General features: G+C 50.2%; 1 protein-coding gene across 18 annotated transcripts in view; it reads right to left on the bottom strand.

The window, feature by feature from the left end:
* rims1b (regulating synaptic membrane exocytosis 1b) overlaps nucleotides 1–16,355 on the bottom strand; it is a 91,882-nt gene extending 75,527 nt beyond the window's left edge. For 3 of the 18 annotated variants that reach the window (XM_035405264.1, XM_035405267.1, XM_035405265.1), the window contains exon 1: nucleotides 15,412–16,343. In XM_035405264.1, the coding sequence (XP_035261155.1) occupies nucleotides 15,412–15,578 (167 nt within the window). In that variant the 5' untranslated portion in view covers nucleotides 15,579–16,343. Of the gene's footprint in view, nucleotides 1–15,411 lie in introns of all 18 variants that reach the window. The other 15 variants (XM_035405263.1, XM_035405266.1, XM_035405268.1 and 12 more) reach the window with 9 other exon arrangements.
* Nucleotides 16,356–20,013: the final 3,658 nt, after the last annotated feature.

Here is a 20,013-nt window from a genome sequence, read left to right as displayed (position 1 = left end):
CACTCACTCTCTATCTCTCCCTGTATCTCTATCTCTTTCTCTCTCACTCACTCTCTATCTCTCACTGTCGCTCTCTCTTTCTCTCTCTCTCTCTCTCCCTGTGTCTCTCTCTTTCTCTCTCATCTACACTTTCTATAGAATTTTCTCATGCACAAACAGCCTCACTCGGTTAACTCTTCTCTCTCCTCTTTTCCCACTCCACCCTTCTTCATCTACAAGCATATCACACACACGCATGCACGCACGCACGCACACACACACACACACACACACACACACACACACACACACACCCCTCCCCTCTCCCCAGTCTCTCTGTTATGCTTGGCACCCTCTGTTAAATTAATAAATAATGCCCATGTTGGAAGGCTGTGTGAAAGTGGAGAGTCACCATCTGCTCTCTCTCCTCTCTCTCTTTCCTCTCTCTGCTCTCTCTCCCTCCTCTCTCCTCTCTCTCCTCACTCTCTTTTCTCTCTCTGCTCTCTCTCTCCCTCCTCTCTCTCTCATCTCCCTCCTCTCTCAGCTCTCCCTCTCTCTCTCTCCGCTCTCTCTCCTTCTCTCTCCCCCTCACTCTCTCTCTCTCTCCTGGTTGCCACTGAACGAAGAGGAGCAGGAGAGGAGATGTCCCGCACCGGGTGTGGGTGCGGCGAGGGGGATGGCCGAGGAGGCGGGTGGGGTGGGGGGTATGCATTTGAGCGAGATTTCTAAGGCAGTGGGTGTCTTCACACTGTAGTGTATTCAGTGGATTCAGGCTGCACCTTTAATGTGCACATTCATGCTCCACCTTTCCGGATTTCTCTGAGTACCCCCCACCCCCGCCTCACAGCCCGTTGAGTCCACGGTGCCAGAGACGAGGGTGGTGGCACGTGTTCCGATCGCTCCCCGCGTCCCGTGGCTCCAGGTTCCCCCCAGCCCCGCCCCGCCCTGCCCGACCCTGCCCCGCCCGGCCCCGCCCGGCCCCCTCATCCGAGCATCACTGCGGCTGCAAGGTCTTGGAGTTTCCCCCAAAAACGCCCGAGCTGCTCACGCCATGCCAGAGAGCGTGTAAATCCCCACACGGATAGCCAGGATGCTATTGACCGGATTATTTTTTCTTTCCTGTGCCAAGTGGGTGACCACGCCCGGTCAGGAGGCATGCCCCCCAGGAGAGATCGCCTCCCCGATCACCTCCCCGATCGCCTCCCTGATCACCTCCCCAATCGCCTCCCTGATCACCTCCCCAATCACCTCCGCTATCGCCTCCCCGTGTCTCTCCAATTCACACTGACACGGTTTAACCCCGCGAGCACCGGACTGGCCCCGTCGCCGAGCTCGGTTCCCAATACACGGTCCCCCCCCACGCCCCCCCTTCGTGTTCTTCATCCCCAATTCTGACGTGCATCTTCATCGGTGCTTCGCTCCCCTCTGATTACTTTGAGAAAAGCACGCGCCCCGTGTTTTTAACGTTCGTTGTGGCGAAGAAGAGCGCTGTACTGTATCTCTGAGAAGATGACCTAGTTGCCTTCCGCTTCTTAAAAGAGATATTTTTAGATAATGCGAGTCAGATGCTGAATTTCAAGAGATTGAATTAAAAAATAATAAAAGAAATCACTTTTTGCTTTTTCTGTTTTTTTTTTTTTTATTCCCAAGATGAATAAATGATACACAGAGCCCGTGGAGCCAGCTCGGCTGGGCCACGCCCGGTTTGACGTTTCCGTCTAGAAAAAAGAAACGCCAAACATAAAAAAACTACTGACGTCTGCCATGCACCAACCTCTGAGGTACCTCAATTGTCTTCAGACGCCATAAAATTATTTTGTCGTTTTTTTTCCTCATTACGTTTTTTAAAACGGGTTTTACCCCCCATCAATCTGATGGACAGATCTCGCGGCTCGTAAGCTTCCGGGCTTTTCTCTGAGTTTATTCGTTTTCCGTTAAAGCCGTTACTCGTCTTCCGTTAAAGCCTCTGAACGGATGAGTCATAGGGGGGAGGAGCCAAGCTGGCCGGTCTCTCGGGACCCCGTGAGCAGGGCAGCCAGGGCCGCTCTGCCAACGCTATTCAAAACGTGTTAAAATATCTCTCACTCCTTATTTTTTTGGTGGATTTTGAATTTGAAAAACGTTCAGCTGAAGGCTGTACTACGAAAGAGAATGTGATCCAAAAAAGCACACAGTGGACAATGATTACCCAGAATTCATAGACACAGAGTGTGTGCCATGCAGGTGGTCCACTTCCCACACGCACACACACACACACGCACACGCACGCACATATACACACACTCAAACACTTACACAAAGACGTACAAAAACACGGACACACATACACACAAGCACAGGTACACACACGCAAACACACACAAATACATATAAACATTAACACATACAAACACACACACACACACACACACACAGACACTTACACACACATTCATGCGCAGACAAATGTAAGCCTGGCACAGATCCTAACAGTTAATCAAAAGTGTCTGGCGTGCGATAAATTAAACGAAACAAAAAGGAGCTTGCAGTGCAGAGAGTGGAACTCCCCTCTGTAACAGGCAGAAGCCAGTCTTATACAGCAAAAACAGGCAACCGATACCCGCTGTGCCTGGAGAGAGCAAGCCACCTGAAACACAGAAGTCTGTCTCCTTCCCTCCCTCCCTCCCTCATCTCTCTCTCTCTCTCTCTCTCTCTATCCCCCTCTCTCTGTTCCTCTCTCTCCCTCTCTCCCCTCTCTCCCCTCTCTTCCCTCTCTCTCTCCCTCCCTCCCTCTCTCTCTCTCTCAACCTCCCTCTCTCTCTCTCCCTCTCCCTCTCTCTCCTTCCCTCCCTCCCTCTCCCTCTCCGTCTCTCCCTCCCTCGTTCCCTCCCTCTCTCCCTCCAGGCGCTTCAGACACACACGGCTGAGTCAGAGCAGCGCTAATTAAAAGCATAAGTGCGATATCAAAAACTCAAAAGTCAAATAAATACAGTTAAGTGAGGCGAGCCGTGCGGCGGGGCTTGTGAACGCATTTCCGGCAAATCAGAGGCGAATCCAGAAGCTAATCCCAGGGCTGCCCCCGGCTGCCCCGGCTGCCCCGGCTGCCCCGGCTGCCCCAGCTGCCCCGGCTGTAATTAGGCGCTCGTTTGTGCGGTTTCCGCTACGCAGACTCCGGACACCGCGGCGGCCGACTTTCCTGCAGAAGGGCAAAGTTCTCACGCCAGCGCTAAATTGCGCCTTTGAACATATTTCATCAGTTCATTACCTCTCATTACTCCATAATCATCTCTCTCACATTCTCTCTCTCCTGCGCAAGCACGCACACATACCCGCACACGCACACACACACACACACACACACATACACACACACACACACACACACACAGCCTCCCACGAGCTGTTCATATGCACCTCCAATTAACACACTGAAATTAAATGCGTGCAAAAATGTAAAATGAAAAAAAAAAGAAGAAACAGAAATAGAACATCAACAGCAGCCAGCAAAGTGAATATTTAAATATTTCAGGAACTGCTTCCAAGTGCGAATCTATTTTCAGCCCTGATCCATAATTCAGCTTTAACTTTCCCCCCCCCCTCGTCGAAACCTTCAAACCCTTGGCTGCGCTGAGAAGAATGTTTTGTTTATCTTCACAGAAAGGCAACCTTGGCAGACATGTTTGTTTGTGTGTGGAGAGCTGTACGGGAGAGCCGTGGCTTTCAACGCTAGCGAAGCGAAGGGCCTCAGCGTTCCGAAGTCTTCGCCGCGCGGACACACCCGACGGCGAGGCCCGGATTCGCCGAACGGCACGGCGAGCAGCGGATAGTCGTGAAGCGCGTCAGGCAGCCGCTAAAGGGCAAGAAGGCAGGAGCCATCCGGCGGGGGGGGGGGCGGTCTCCTGCAAGCACTGCGTCTGTTTCCCCGGGGGGGGGGGGATCCTAATATACACACATTCAGAGAGCCCCCCGTCTCCAAAGAGGAGCTGTCGTTCTCCTCCCCTGACACCTGAATCCCCCCCCCCCCTCCCCCCCAACCCCCCCGGGGGCCAGCGCTGCTGCTTCACCTCAGTCGCTCCCCAGCGGGGACCCTGCCGCTGCAGAGGGGGATTGTGGGATACGGGACAGGCGATACGGGGTGGCAGCTGCAGAGGGGGATTGTGGGATACGGGATAGGCGATGGTGGCAGCTGCAGAGGGGGATTGTGGGATACGGGATAGGCGATACGGGGTGGCAGCTGCAGAGGGGGATTGTGGGATACGGGATAGGCGATGGTGGCAGCTGCAGAAGGGGATTGTGGGATACGGGATAGGCGATACGGGGTGGCAGCTGCAGAGGGGGATTGTGGGATACGGGATAGGCGATACGGGGTGGCAGCTGCAGAGGGGGATTGTGGGATACGGGATGGGCGATGGTGGCAGCAGCAGAGGGGGATTGTGGGATACGGGATAGGCGATGGTGGCAGCTGCAGAGGGGGATTGTGGGATACGGGATAGGCGATGGTGGCAGCTGCAGAGGGGGATTGTGGGATACAGGATAGGCGATATGGGGTGGCAGCAGCAGAGGGGGATTGTGGGATACGGGATGGGCGATGGTGGCAGCTGCAGAGGGGGATTGTGGGATACGGGATAGGCGATGGTGGCAGCTGGCGTGTCCTCAAGCGACTGCGACCAGGCTTCCGGATTGGTTCATTTTAAAAAATTTGGTTAATCCAGGAAGTGGACTGAAATTCAACCAATGAGCTGCAAGGAATGTCCGCAGTGTTCTCTGGGGGGGGATTCATTTTAAACAAACGAATAGAAGTTTGTTTCATTTCTCAAAATGACAGAATTAAAATCCGAATCGATCCCCAACCCTGATACTGACAGCGTACAGCCATTTCACTGGCTCAGAATTAGCCACCATCGTGCAGAATTTAATCTGTTGTCCCTTGGCAGGTAGCATATGAGGGCTTGGCAGCTTAAGTTGCACGAGCTCCTCTTTGTTTTTTGGCTGGGGGGAGGGCGGGGGTGGCGGGCTTGGCAAGAGCGCACAAATCCCCGCTGGCCACCGAGCGTTTGCTGACCGAAGCCTGATGTTTTTAATTTCGTTTTTTTCCGGTAGTTTTGTTGTTTGCTTTGTGCTGAGCGAATGGCGCGCGGTCTTTGACACTCACAGTGACCCGGTCGCCCTCCCCGTTCCTTCAGCTTAACCTCCGGGCTAATCCGGCTGCGGCTGACCACTGCGACTGCGCAGACGTGTGCAGACGGGCACAGACGGGTGCAGACATGCGCATACAGGCGCAGACGGGCACAGACGGGTGCAGACGTGCGCATACGGGCGCAGACGTACGCAGACGGGTGCGATTCTGAAACCCTGGGAAGTCTGACAGCTGACCTGAAAGCGGAAGAGATCAAAATCCTCTCCCCTGTGAGGAAATCTCAAACAGACAGACACGGGAACGAACTCGCATCAGATCTCCAGCTCCCTTCAGCATGTCATTACCGCTGGCTTTCCTTTCAAACACAATAAATAAATAAAAAACCAGGAGAACTGTGAACTTCTTTCACAGTTTGAAACATTCCGCTGTGCCTCTATGACAGACAGAGTTCAGCAGCAGTGAGATTCGCAGTCATGAAGGAAAACAAAAAAAAAACGAACGGATGTTGTTGAAGTGAGAGTGATCTGGAGCAGCACATCACCCTGACGCACGTGTTGCCGTGGTTGCTGACCAAGCCCGAACCCGCGCCAAAATGTCGGACTCCATCTGGGTCACCTGCACTTCAGGCCCGCGACGCGGACAGGCGGTGTCACAGGTTATCAGGGGAACCCTTTCGGGTGTCACAACAGGGGACCGAAACTGCCCGTCAATCATCACAAATGGACTCTGTCTGCGTGCTTCCTGTACCGCGCCCACCCGAAACAAACACTGTTTCAAACACGTTGCTCAAACTTGTGAGTATTTTAAAATTTGAATTTGAATGTAGCTGTTTATTGCATTGGATATACTGACCTGTTTACCATCAGCTTCCATTTTTCAGACCTTCTCAACGACAAAGAACCGATTCTGAGAAATTCTGTGAAATTCACACATTTAAATATTTGAGGAGGCCCTACAAGGGGACACACAAAATTAGGGTCCTTAAAAATGTACAGACAGCAAGAAATAGGACATAAAAGCAAATAAATTAAATTCCTTCAGAGTGTACACACACACACACACACACACACACATGCATGCACAGAGAGAGAGAGAGAGAGAGAAAGAGAGAAGGCATTTTGTGACAATAAGAAAAGATAATCTCCAGAGAAACCGCTTGTTTAGTCGGTGGTTGCCGCCAGTGAACTGCTGGGCAATGATGGTAAAAAAAATAAAAAACAATTTCAGCACCCTCACCATTCCCTCAAAATGTGTTAACGTTTCGGAGCAGAGCGTGCAGTCGTGAGATTCGCCCTCGGCGTGTAAAACCTGAGGCCTACGCCCCCGTTACAGGCCACTTCCTGGTCGGCTGCGCGTTGCCGCTCAGGGCCGTCGAACGCTAGTGAAGGGCAGGCTGGGAACTCCACTCCAGAGCAGGAGAACAGGCCTCCTTCATGTAGCCACAGCGCCAGCCAATCAGAGGCGGGGACACGGGAGCGGGGAGGGCGGGGCCGAGCTGAGCGGCTTTTAAAAGATCGATGGTCCGAGCTGAGAGATGTAAGGGATCGTCTGCTGCCTCCCCGTGTAAAGTTTTTTTCCCCTCGCTTGTTGTTGTTTTTCTCCCTCTGCAGGATATTGGACAGGAAATGCCCTCCGGGCGGGAGCGCCGAGCGGAAGACTACGGAAAACCGGCGCTCCGGAGCTGTGGAATCCGCGCTCCGCCTCGCCCTGCTGCTGGAGGAACCCCCCCCCCCCCCCCCCATGTCGCCTGCCGCTTTGCCCCAGATTCCCACCCCCTGAGCCCCCCCCCGAGTTTGTGTGTTCGTCTGTTCGTTTCAGAGGGGCCCCTGCATTTCTGCGTAGAGGAGCAGACGCCGATTCACCAACGGCCCCAGAATGCACCCTGAGACACGCCAAGGCCCAGGTCAAGTCGCAAAAAACGGACACGCCTAAGCTCCTTAGCACCTCCCCCCCCCTCTAATTATCAGCATTCTAGAACACGCCCACGCCTGCCCCACCCCCCTCTAATCCTCAGCATTCTAGAACACAGCCAAGCCCACCCAACACCCCCTAAAATCCTCAGCATTCTAGAACGCGGCCACACCTTTGGCCGGCTCTGCGGGCCCCAGCCTCTGCCCTCTCCCTTGCAGTACACTGCTCCACAGGCAGAGGGCGTCTGCAGCTCGGTCATGACCGTCATGAATATTTGAAAGGCGTGGCATAAAGTACTTATTTCCACAGGCCTCAGAAGTCCCCTCAAGGGGGGGGGGGGGGGGGGGGGGGAGACGTTGACATTTTTCCCTTTTCTGAAACGGGGATGGGGCCAGCGGGCCAGCATTCTGGGGGGCGGGCGAGCAGGAGCTGGAGCTAGCCAGCACGGCCCCTCCCCCCCCCCTCCCCCCCACAGAACACCAACCCTCGCACCTGAGGAAGAGCGTTTATTTATGCCAACTGTCCCCACAACGCCAAGTTATTAATGGCTGCTAATAATGCTGCAGCATCAGGAGTAATAATGGGGAAGAAAACACACAAAGGCACAATAATGGCCCTCACATGAAGGGGGGAGAAGGGGTATCTGCATGGGCACAGGACACACAGAGAACACAAAAGCATAGACATACACAGTCAGAGAACTAGCATGCACACTCGAAAAACCAGAGCCCTGTGTGTGTACACATCGTGAAAAAGGACCCTGCAAGTGTACACATATAACAGAATAGGGCCCTACAAGTGTACACATATCACAGAATAGGACCCCACAAGTGTACACAGGGCCCTAATAGGATTCACACAAACACAACTGTCAGTGTACATAAAGAGAAGTCCGACAGGGTGAGTATAAACAGGCTCACTGGGATATGTGCATATCTGCACAATGAAAATAAGTTGCTAGAAGACACCGGAGCAGGGTGAGTACAAGAAGACAGAGAGCAGTGGTAGAGCCTTTGCATTGGAGACACCAGGCCTGTCCCGAACAGATTTATCTGGCTGTATTTACAGTGCCAAGAGAGAAGATGGCAGCACACAGTCACTTTGACTTCAAGCTCGACATTAATTGACGATTTATCAGCAATGTTTTGGCCCACATTTGGGTGCATAGCGTATAACGCGATCGACTTTATGGGCATGAAGTGAACTAGATGAGAAAGTAAGTGTCACCAAATCCCTGAAGACATTTCATTTTGGATCACTGACCAGGATGAAGAGAAAAGAAACAAAACAGCTTTTCTACTACAACTGGGGCGCGTGGCAGCCCAGAGAACAAAGGAATCTGACCACAGTGTTTTAATGAGTATTGCTCTAAAAATAAGCTCAGTAGAAACCATTCCAATTCAAATTCAGTAAGCTCTACTGGCTTACAATATGCCCAGCCAACAAGTAACACCTAATCATTAGCAGTAGTTTTTTTATTTATTCATAAAACATATAAACACCAGCAAAACAAAATCAATAGCATTAAAAACTATTACAACTGATGAAAAGTAATTTAAAATCGTTAAAAACAAAACTCAGCCGCAGAGGAGGAACATTTTTCAAATTTTTTTTTTTTTAGAGATAATAGCCTCACGGCCACAAAATATGAGTAATTTCTACAAACATCCAAGAGACGTGATTTGGCCTCGCTGCTGTATTTTGAGCGAGGGGGGTGGGGTGGGGGGGTGGGGCGGGGGGTGGGGGGGTTTCGCCTCTCTCGTGCGGGTCAGACTGAAGCTCGCGCTCGATCCCGAGCCCAGGAGAGTCTTAACGAGCACGGCGCTTCCTGGCCTCGCTCGCCCGCCCGCCCCGCGTATCTCTAGGAAACGAGGAGCTTTTCCATCAATGAAAACTCTCTCCTACAATACCGCTCTTCGGGAAAAAAAAAAAAAAAAAAAAAGAAAATAAAAAAAAGATTTATGCTAATCGCCAGATGCTGTAGACTGCTGCCTGGCTGTCAGAAGCACTGACGCTACAGAGTGCTAACACCCAACACACACACGCTAATACACTCACACTCAGCATTCAGAATCCCAATAACACTCACACCACTAACCCTAACCCTAACCCTAACCCTAACCCTCACACTCAGCATTCAGAATCCCAATAACACTCACACCACTTGGGACTTTGACAGGCAACACCAACGCCAATTACAAGGACAGTCGGTACCCCAACATTCTTCACACTGGGCGACACAAGTCCAGGGGTCAGAAAGCAAAAGTCCTGCCACGTGTTTCTTCCACCCATGAACTCAGCCGATTTTTACCAATTAGTTCTACCTCCTGGCTGAAGGATTGTGCCAATTAGCAAATCCAGGTGATCGTAATAAAATACTGGAGAGGACTTTTACTTTCTGGACCTGGATTTTCCACACCTGGAAAGTTTTCATGTTCTCCCCGTGTCCACGTTGGTTTCCTCCCACAGTCCAAAGACATGCAGGTGGGCTAACTGGAGACACTAAATTGCCCATAGGTACGAGTGTGTGAGTGAATGGCGAGTGAATGGTGTGTGTGTGTGTGCCCTGAAATAGATTGGCGGCCTGTCTAGGGTGCATTCCTGCCTCTCACCCAATGCATGCTGGGATAGGCTCCAGCACAACCCAGCCCAGGATAAGCGGGTATAAATAATGGATAGATGGATGATAATGTTATTACAATGGCGAGTATTTCTGTAACATAATGTCTGAGAGGCCCGTGCATTTAGCTGGAGAGGCTGCGCTGAACGGAGGGAATAAAAGAAAGGAGGAGTGCCAGGGAACGACAGAGCAGGAGGTAAAAGGAGAGAAAGAGCTGCCTTCGTTTCTCGTAGTTCCCTGATCCCGACGCATACACCGTGCCTGCCGCTCTGACACGCAGCACACACAACGGTGAAAAAACCTTTAAAAAACCTTTCTGACAAATCCCGAGCGCCGCAGAACGTGCCGAGGAGCAGGGTGGTCCGGTGCGGAACCCCGCCGTTCCCCGTCCGGATCTGGCATTTAAACGACCGGCGTCCGTGGCGTTTCGGGAAAAAGCCGTCTGCAGCGGCAGCGTCCGGCGTAACCGATCGCGTTGGGACGGCTTTCCCCAAATTCAGACAGACAACCTCGCCTCTGGAGCGTTTGAGCGTCCGAAGCTTTCACATGGAGGAAAACGCGATCCCACACGCACAGGAAGATCTGAACAAACACGACTCGCTGTCTACTCGCCCCAGTCGTGCGTCCTGTACTCTAAACGGGGGGTTTGTGAGGTTCGACGCCGTTTCTGCTCTGGTTAAGAGTCGGTGCGCTCGTTCGTTCAGCGACACCACGGAGGGATTTTTTTGGGGGATCTCTGGGGACATCCCAGCCCTACTTCTGCGTGGGAGGACCTCCCAGAGGGAAGAGCCTGCAAGGCGACCTGGTGGCACTCACCCTTAAATTGGCAACTGCGTTTCCCACGGTTACCTGGCTCCCAGGTATGGGCGTGGTAGCGGGCCTCTCTCACCTGCAGCTCACCTGACAGATAGAGCAGTCAGTCATGCAAACCACCCAACAGGTGGGTCTAAGGAGAGACCGCCACTGGTACCTCCAGCAGTCAGTCAACACACTGTGACGTCTTCCTACTGCCATTCTCTGACTTCATATGATGTCACTTCCTGTTTTTATGCCCGGATTTACTTCCTGTATTTGCCACCATATGAGGTCTCATAATGAGGATGTGCTATGTGCTATCTGGCCTTCGGGCACGCAGGTGCTAGCGGTTTGGGGTTAGCCACTCTCAGCGTTAGGAGGTGCTGCTTGTTGAGGGCTGTGGTTGGCAAGGTCACATGGGTGAAACGAGCCAATTGGCAGCCACGGTCGTCCGAGCGAGAGTCCAGAACTAAACTGCCACATGATGGAGTTGGAAAGGAAAGCACCTGGACAGCTGGCGGTGTTGCCCCCCCCGCCCCTGCCCTCCCTCCCCCCCCAGGTGTGTCCTCACGCGCCCCTAGATTTTGTCTGCCCTCCAGCCACCTCCTCCCCACGGGCGTCGCCGCAGGAGGGGCGAATTATTCGAAGCACAGAAGGAAAAATTCATGGCCTCTTTAGCAGGCGATGGCCTTTGTGGAGAGTCTGAATGTGCCGGTGAAATGCTGCTCTCCAGGTCTACGGAAAGGTGAGGCCTCTGTGGCAGGAGCGTAGAAGTGGAAATGTCACGCAGTGAAAGGGTGGGGGGGAGGGGGGGGGGGAGGGGGGGGTGGAGAAAGTTGACGTGTTCCAGCCAAACCTCACGAAAGTAATGATCAGTGGAGAACTGCGTTTAAAAACACCACTGCCTTATCACCTCGATGCAGGTCAAAAAGGACTGAAAGCTTATGATACGTTAAGTTAAAGAAACTAATGTGTCTACTCTGATTTTTTAAATAAAGTGATATTTTGACTTTCCCAGGTAACCATCCCAGGCAACTATGAGGAGTGGTGGCGAGTGGCTTACATGCTGAACGGAACCCGGCCACTGTACTTTACCCACACTGCCCCTGTCATCACACAGCACAGTAACAATCTGTACTTTTTTTATCACGAGCAGGGTTATCAGCTTATGGAATAGCATAAGCTATCGCAAAGAATGCCAGTGATTGGTCAACCTCATCAGCACATTCATACATGTGGATTGCTTCATGGGATTGGATGACTCAGAAGCCTTATTCACAAACCCCACCCCCCACCCCGGCCAGGGGTTCGATTACAAGCCATGGCACTTTCCGCAGTGTGAGTCCACCTGTGCCTGTAACCATCTCTGCTTTCCCCTTTAATGCACACACAAGCAGGGTGGTCTCTCACCTCCCCTTTAAATTCAACACAGAACACGCCTGCCCTATCAGAAGCATGCCCATGTAAGATCCAACCTTGATCCAACCGAACATGTGTAAAACAAGGGTTTCCCAGCTTAAGCCTAGTCTTGGATTAAAACGTTTCCCCAATGGAGGTATCCACTGAAAAGGGGGAGACCTAGTTTAGGACTAAGACTGCTTTCCCAGCCCATAGAGTGTACTAAAGGAGGAGGGGAACAGAGAGAGCCTTGGTGCCCGTCGTCCAGGGGAGACCTTGATGCGGGAACAGGTGCCTGCCTCCCAAGACCTTGTCTCCGGGACAATCATTAACCCCACGCCCAGGACTGAAGGCCAGCCTAACAGGCCTACTCTGGGTCTCTCAGTACTGGGGAGGAAGAGGAAGAAGAGGAAGAGGAGGAGGAGAGGGGGATCATCTTATCAGGCCCAGTTGCTGAGTTCCCAGGAGCAGGTGCTGGAGTTCCCCCGCCGCCCCATTGGCTGTTTGCTCACCCTTCCTGGGGCTGATAAGAGGGCTCCTGTGCTGATAGTTACACAGGCAGGGGCTCTGCTTCGGGCCCAGCGATGATGGGGAGTTCATCACCGGGCGCGGCTCTGACCTCTGAGCCCCAGGCCAGCCTGCAGACCGGGGGGACGGGGGGGGACGGGGGGGACGGGGGGGGACGGGGGGGATGGCCCACTCTCAGACCAGGGGGATGCGACGAAGGGGGGATGGGGGGGGTCGACTCTCAAACCAGGGGGATGGGGGGAAAGGTGGACGTGGGGTGCGGGGGGGTGGTGACTTCAGACCAGGGGGATGAGGGGGAAAGGTGGACGTGGGGGGGGGGGGGGGGCGGACACACAAATGGAGCCCCGGGCGGCCGCCCTCGTCACCCGCACACAGACCTGGCCCTGCACACCACCCAGCACAATGGCGGCAGCTGCCTTTGATTAAGTCTGCAGAGCCCCTCAGAAGTTCACAGAGAGGCAGAGTCTCTAAGTGTCCATGAAGTAAAGGTCTCTCTCAATACAAAAAAAACTGCTTTCTCTTTCTCCTTTTCGCTCATTCTTCCTCTCTCGCTCTCCCTCTTGCTCATTCTATTCCCCTTTCTCTCTCTGTGCCTCTCTCTCTCTCTCCACTCTCTCTCTCTCCCCAAATATGAGAGCAATAGAGTCAAACAACACTCTTTGTAAATTTAAGTGTTTACAGAGAGTGTTTACAGAGATATGTTTCAGAGACGTGTGGATTCGCTGAGCAGATGTAATTTCTCTCCACTGAAAGGTACATACAGCCTATATCCATGCGAACAAGAATTGGGAAATATGTCCAACACCTATTTCAGACTCTGCCACCTAAATAATTTACTTCTCTGTCATGTTGATATACAGCACGAACTGATCAGGCTACATATAGATTACACGTCTATCTCCTGAAAAGCATTCATTGATGTACTGTTGGCATACACCGTAGTTTAATAAAGGGAAACTATGAATACATCATATAATATTAATATATATGTAAAAATCAAACCTGAAAGGAGGTTATTTTTGTACTGCAATATCGACAACGCATTAAAAGTAACCCGTGCGTCTATCTTCAAGATTGCTAATAGCAATAATGTAGTACCGTGTGTGTGTGTGTGTGCGTGTGTATCTGGAAACAATATTTACTGGACGAATTCATATCCTGTTGCTGTCCCATATAAAATTAAACTGTCCCCGATATACAGCACTTCCTGGAGATGAAGCAACCACAGACCTGGAAATAACAGCGGCGAAATGCAAAAGAACAAAACTTCGAGACCGCAGAAAAATAAAAACGGCAGAACGTGCACGGTGAATTCACAGCTCTAACAGTCAGTCAAGTTTTGCGATATTTATTTACATTCTGATATTTGTCTCTTAAAATGTATATGAATAAATAAGTTCAAATGAAGTAAAAATAAAATAAAATAAAATAAATTAGGCTAGGTAAAATAAAGTTGGACCAGACGCTTTCCTTTCGACATGTCGCTAAACTTTATAGCTATCAAAATGTAATTACTTCCGAATTAACTCCGAATTAACATTATGAAGAAAAATAAGGGATTACAGTCATGTTGTTCAGAAGTGCATTCCTATCCAGCGTTGTGTCTAATTAGCCATAAATATTTTTTTTATTTATTTTAGCCTCACCTGTCAATCAGGTGTGTACAATTTTGCATTTTTCGCGAGGTTTACGTAATTATTCCTGTTGCTAATCCCGGGGGAAAAAACCACATAGGATTGGCAAAAACTCATAGCCTGATGTTCATTCCGTCACGATGACAATTCACGCGAAATTTCTCCCGTAGCTCCTTCACGCTACGCGCTTATCACATCGTTATCGGGATTTAAAAAAGGGGAAATGGCATGTTCTACAGCCTACTGTATTTAAAAAAAATGTATGTAAATCAACGAATGGTTCAATAGTAAAATACCTAACATTTAAACCGCTGGTCTAGGAAATGTACTGGGGAAAGTGCCGGCCTACACCAAGCTAGAATTGTCAACCACACCCCGCTCGCCGAAGAGCGAATATGGAGCCCACTTAAGGGAATGATTTCCTTTTTAAAGAATGAATCGCGAAAAACATTCAAGGAAAAACAAAAAACACACACACAGAGAAAGGACACTTCTGTCCGTCCATTTTAGCCGTTGTCAGAAGAATATCCACCGGAACCGCTTGCGTCTACGCCGTGCAGATGTTAACAGCGTTGGGAGGCTCAATTATTTGCGTGTGCTACACATGTAGCCTACAACCTGCTGCTCCAGGGAACGATATTAATACCCAAAAAAAAGGGGGGGGGGGGGGGCTACCCGATCTTTTAGCCTCCGGTTTAAACTGAGGGGGGCGAAATGGGGCGAGGGAAATTGGGAGTGGGTAACATTTTTGTTAGTGAAGGAAGGGAAGGGAGCTTCAACCATCTACTAAGCGGTTTTCTACATGGCTTTCTCTTTCCCGTCACACCCCTTCTTACCCAGCCGGCTCCGGCTATACCTGTTACTACTCACCCTGTGTATTTTACCACCAAGGCCCACCTTTTTTCTTTTCTTTTTTTACCACCGAGGGAGTACGTCGTGTACACTCGACGTGCTTAGCAAGCCGTTAACCTTTCGTTTTATGTGAAACATAGGCTACTACATGTGTTTAAAGGCGCGCCATCTGTCATCCCTTCGGAAACTGTGTAGCTAGCGATTGTATGTGTGTGCGGGAAATCTCAACGGAATACTCTTATCGGGTAATTTTGGAGTTCGTTCTCCACGGAACTGACCTGTCCTGTTCGTTGGCACCAAATCCAAGAAGTAAATTATCGGGAAGAGGCACCAGCAAGGGCACGCCGCTGGCGTCACCTTTGTACACGCAAATATGTTCAGGTAGCCGAGGGCTGTGGCGAGCGAAAGGGTGTGCATGACGGTAATGCTAACGGGAAACAGCGGGTGTATTTATATCGTAGTGGATAAATAGCCCATATGATGGCGGACTGGACAGATATGCCTCCAGGACACAGACGCCTCGGTTATGAATGGGGGCTACAACGGTCTGTGAAAACAACAACATCATCTTTCCTTACTTTAACATGGCATCTTCCTTCTCCTCTTCCTCCTTCTGCCGAACCATCACTGCCATGATAATCTTCCTCTCCTCCTCCGTGAGGTGACTGAGGTCCGGCAGATCGGGCATGGAAGTCGGCGCTGTGGGTGGGCGAGGGCCGCTTTGGGGCCCCACGGAGGCGGACATCTTTTACCCCTCCTTGGCGTGTCGTTTTTTTTTTTTTTTTTTTTGACGAAAATCCGAGCGAAGAAAGGCACTCCTCACGACATAGTCCACGGGAAGAGCGGCAGCTCTTGCAAACAGTGCAAACCTTTCATGGTTGCGGGCACCCACGGTTGTGCTTTTGTTTCTGTTCGGCTTTTTCTCCCCTCTCTCTCTCTATCCCCCCCACCCCCCGCCTGCCCGCCGCTCCCCTCCACCACTCGTTACGGGCAGCCCATCTCTTCGCCAGGAGGTGACACGAGCCGAAGGAAGCGAGATCAGTTGGCTGATCCAAGATGTCCCCGCCACCAGACTTGGGCTTGGGTGTTGGATGATGGCTAGGAGGAGTCCGCGAGGCGCTCCTAGCTCGCTCGCGCTCTCTCTCGCTCGCTCACTCTCTCACACCCTCTCTCTCTCGCTGCCTCCGCGCTGCTGATGCCACTGCTGTCAGGGAGACGGAGCAGTCAATGGGACCGCAGCCCCTCAAGCGCGTGCCATCCTCTAACGGAGGCGCGCTCGCTCATTTGAGAATGGGGGGCTCACTATGCGCGAACACACACACAGAGACCCACACACACACACACACAGCCTATTTTCCCTTCCCCATTTCCTGTTTTAGTGGGTTGGTGACGCGCCTCCTCTTTTACAAGCATTACACACCTCTTCTCCCCTCCGGGCTCGCGCACGAGGGCCGAGACGCCGGCGAAAGCAGGAGCCCGTTTTTCAAAAGCGCGTTCGCATCGTCGTGTTCTCTGCCTTTCATTCATTCAAGATATTAACGAGGGGGAACTTTCCGTAGCTGTTCTCTGACGGATCAATATGATTGCGTTGTGAAAACTGAAGAAGAAAAACTGAATCGGGAGATCTGCAGTTGTAATCCTTGTTTTACAAGTTCAAAACTTTACCTATAAGAAGGCTCCGTTTACGCAGCTCCGTTATAATTAACAAGCTCTGTCGCACACGTTCTCGGTACAAAAGCGCGTTGACTACCCAAGTCGAACAGCTTGTCGTCGTGCTTATAATGTAGGTGCTGGCACAGTCACATACAGTTATATTACCAACGATCGAGTGGGCATCAATAAATGCCCGGCAAGGAGAAACACCTTTTAAACATATTACTTAAAAATAGCTCAGATGAAAATCGATGTCATGTGGACTTCATAGAACCCACGGACCACGGGGAATTCTTACATCGTGTCAAAAATGATTTTGTAGAAACCTGATACAAAAGGTGTAAAACTGACAGTCGTTTCCAAAAATACCTTTGATAAGTATGCTGCAAGATCGAAAAGACGCGTCGTGACTGTAGGTCTACACATCATCACCGTCGGTTATCACCATTAGCTGTAACGAAGAGGACGGTGGAGTGGATTCAGCACCACGGACAGCGCTCTGCAAGTTAAGCGTGACCTTTCCTGCGCTACAAATCACAGGGTCGATTAACTACAAATTCGGTTTTAAAAATTATTATTATTAATAATAATAATAATAATAATAATAATACACAGTTCACATTTTACCTACCATGACAAAAATGAAATGTGTACGGGTTCACATAAAGATGGGCTACCATCGAATGCGATCTCAACAGATGACATCGAATAATGGTGAGTTGCCATATTATGTAAAAATGAATGTTTGGGTTAATCACCACTTTGAATATGTGGTAAAGTGCAATTAGGAGATCTAGTTTCCCTCTGCTACCTGCTACCAGTCATTTTTCGTTTTTCTTTTTTTAATCTCAACTTGATATTGAACAACCTAAATTACACTGAATGAGTATTCTACCGTCCAACCTCCACATAGAGAGCACAGATTACGTAATAACGCACCTTACAACTCTCCTCGTTAAGAGGTTGGAAAAATTAATATTCCTATTTTAAATGTCAGGGCATGAGCTCCTCATACCGTAGAACCGTCAAAAAATTATAGTCGCTTGTTTTAATTTTGACAACTAATGTTCTTTGAAGGACAGTGTCCAGCAGAGGGCAACGCTGAGCACTCAAGATTACGTCATCTTCAAGATAATTACTCGAAACCCGTTTCCTAAGGAAACAGCGCCGGGCTGTGGGGAATACTGAGCATGACAGCTAGATGGCCGTGTGATATAGGACTTAGCGTGATTCTGTTTTTGGCTGGACCGCAACAGGGGGGCCAGCCCTACAAACGTGAATCTCTGTGACTGAGTTATGAAGTTACACCATTGGTCGGCCGGTCCAGCCATATACTAGGTTTTGACCTGGTCTTGTTTAAATATGCGTCCTCAATCCTGTACACCTCGTAAGCAAACCGTTTCCAGCACATTTTCCTCTAAAACCGATCCATCTCGGCAACATGTGAAATTGAGCACAATCGGTCACCATGGATAAGGATGTTTACTTGGAAAATTAATAAATTATGTATGTAATATCGATTGTGTGCGTGTGTGTGTGAATGTGTGTGTGTGTTTGCATGTGTGTGTTTGTCCTTCCCATATAAATACAATTAAATCCTGCTGGCATCCATCTTTCACATTTCCTGCCTTGTTAAAGCACTCCAGAGTGCCAAGTCGGCTGTACTGGTTTGCATCCAAGCCTGGTTGTGCACTGACCATCATTTCTATCAGCTGTTTTGTTCTATTTTCATATGCCCTGGTACCCCAGACATTACAGTATATTACAGGTATTTAGAGTGACTCACACAACTTTCTACATTGCATCCATTTATACAGCTGGGTAAATACTGAAGCAGGTACCTTGTACAAGGGTACAATGGTAGTGTCCTACCTGGGAATTGAACCTGCAACCTTTAGGTTACAAGACCTAAATGTACTACACTGCCAGTCCATACAGCATGTCATACAGTATGCCTCATATTTCCCTACACCAGTGCGAGTCCCGGGCTTCACAGATTACCTTCTGTGCTGCATACTCACCCCACACGTGCATTCCCCCATGCAGGTGCCCGCACCTGCGCCTCCAGGTCTCGGGACAGATGAAGGGTCCTCTCTGCTCTGACCTCTGCCGATTTGTGTTCTTCCCCTGCCGACCAAACGGGACAGATAAAAACTTGGGATAATTTGCTCTACACATCTGGAACCAGGGGTTGTGACTGGAAGAGCACCCGTCCCGTCCCATTGCTCCCCGACCGCATTCCGTTTCACATTGGGATGACTGGATCACACCTGGTCTACTGGATCCTACCGGATGACTGGATCCCACCTGGTCTACTGGATCCCACTTGGATGAGTGGATCCCACCGGATGACTGGATCCCACCTGGATGAGTGGATCCCACCGGATGACTGGGTTCCACCTGGGTGAGTGGATCCCACCTGGTTAACTGGATCCCACCGCATGACTGGATCCATCCGGGGTGAGTGGATCCCTAGTGGTTAACTGGATCCCACCTGGTTTACTGGATCCAACCTGGATGAATGGATCCTATACACAGCAGTGCAGGACTGGTGACACTAACACTTGGCAAGCTATCAGTTCTAGGACAATGTATCCATATGCGCTTTGCATTGTAATGAATGCCATTTCAGGACACCCAAATTGCATTTATTCTAAATACAGGACCAAATCCATTGGTGTTGCAGGCCACAGACCTCATGATATCTTATACCCCTCCTCCCCACATTCTCAGGTTGCAGCCGCAATTTTCAACAGTTAATCTCATTTTCACATTCCAGCATGTCTCTCGCTTTACCTGGTGTGAGAGAACACTGCCATTTAAACCTACACCCTGAGCCAATCAGCAGGGGATGGGTTTCCCCCATTGAGTCTGGTTCTTCCGAGGTTTCTTCCGATCTGTTACCAGGGAGATTTTCCTTGCCACTGTTGCCTTAGGCTTGCTCCTGTGGGGGTTTAGGCCAGGGTTGTCTGTGAAGCATATTGTGACAATTGTTCGTGAAATGTACAACATGCATACAGATTTATTTTAATTTTTTTTGATACCAAACAAAAACATATTATAAACTGTCTAAATATATGCATACACCTAAAGTATATAGTCCAGCAGCATCTAAGCAGCAGTTTGCATCAGTGTTGACCTGAAAAGCTGTTCTTCTACCCTGAGGAGGTTTTTGTAACTTGCCTGTTTTTTCTCTCCTTTCCCACTTCAGCAATAAATAAATAAATTCCCCAAATGGTGTTGCAGAAGCATCCTGGCGGCCTACAGTACTTTATCTCTCATTCAGTATGTTAAGTTAAGATGCTGGTTATCACAACACAAGTGTCCCTAACCCCCTAGTTCTCCCCTAAATCAAGATAGGATGTAATGCAATATACAACAGACTCGACTGGGACATATCCTGTTGCCTGATTCAAACCCAATAAACACCTAATAGACCGCCGTCTGCGCGAGATTTTGTCCACCAGCGCTTAGGAATATCGGCTAACTGTATTGCTTTTGCTGAACAGCTGATCCTGACCTCGACT

The sequence above is a fragment of the Anguilla anguilla genome, chromosome 2 (assembly GCF_013347855.1).
Source record: "Anguilla anguilla isolate fAngAng1 chromosome 2, fAngAng1.pri, whole genome shotgun sequence".
Lineage (NCBI taxonomy): Eukaryota > Metazoa > Chordata > Actinopteri > Anguilliformes > Anguillidae > Anguilla > Anguilla anguilla.
The sequence above is the reverse complement of the archived record's forward strand: the minus strand, read 5'-3'. Positions and strand labels throughout refer to the sequence as shown.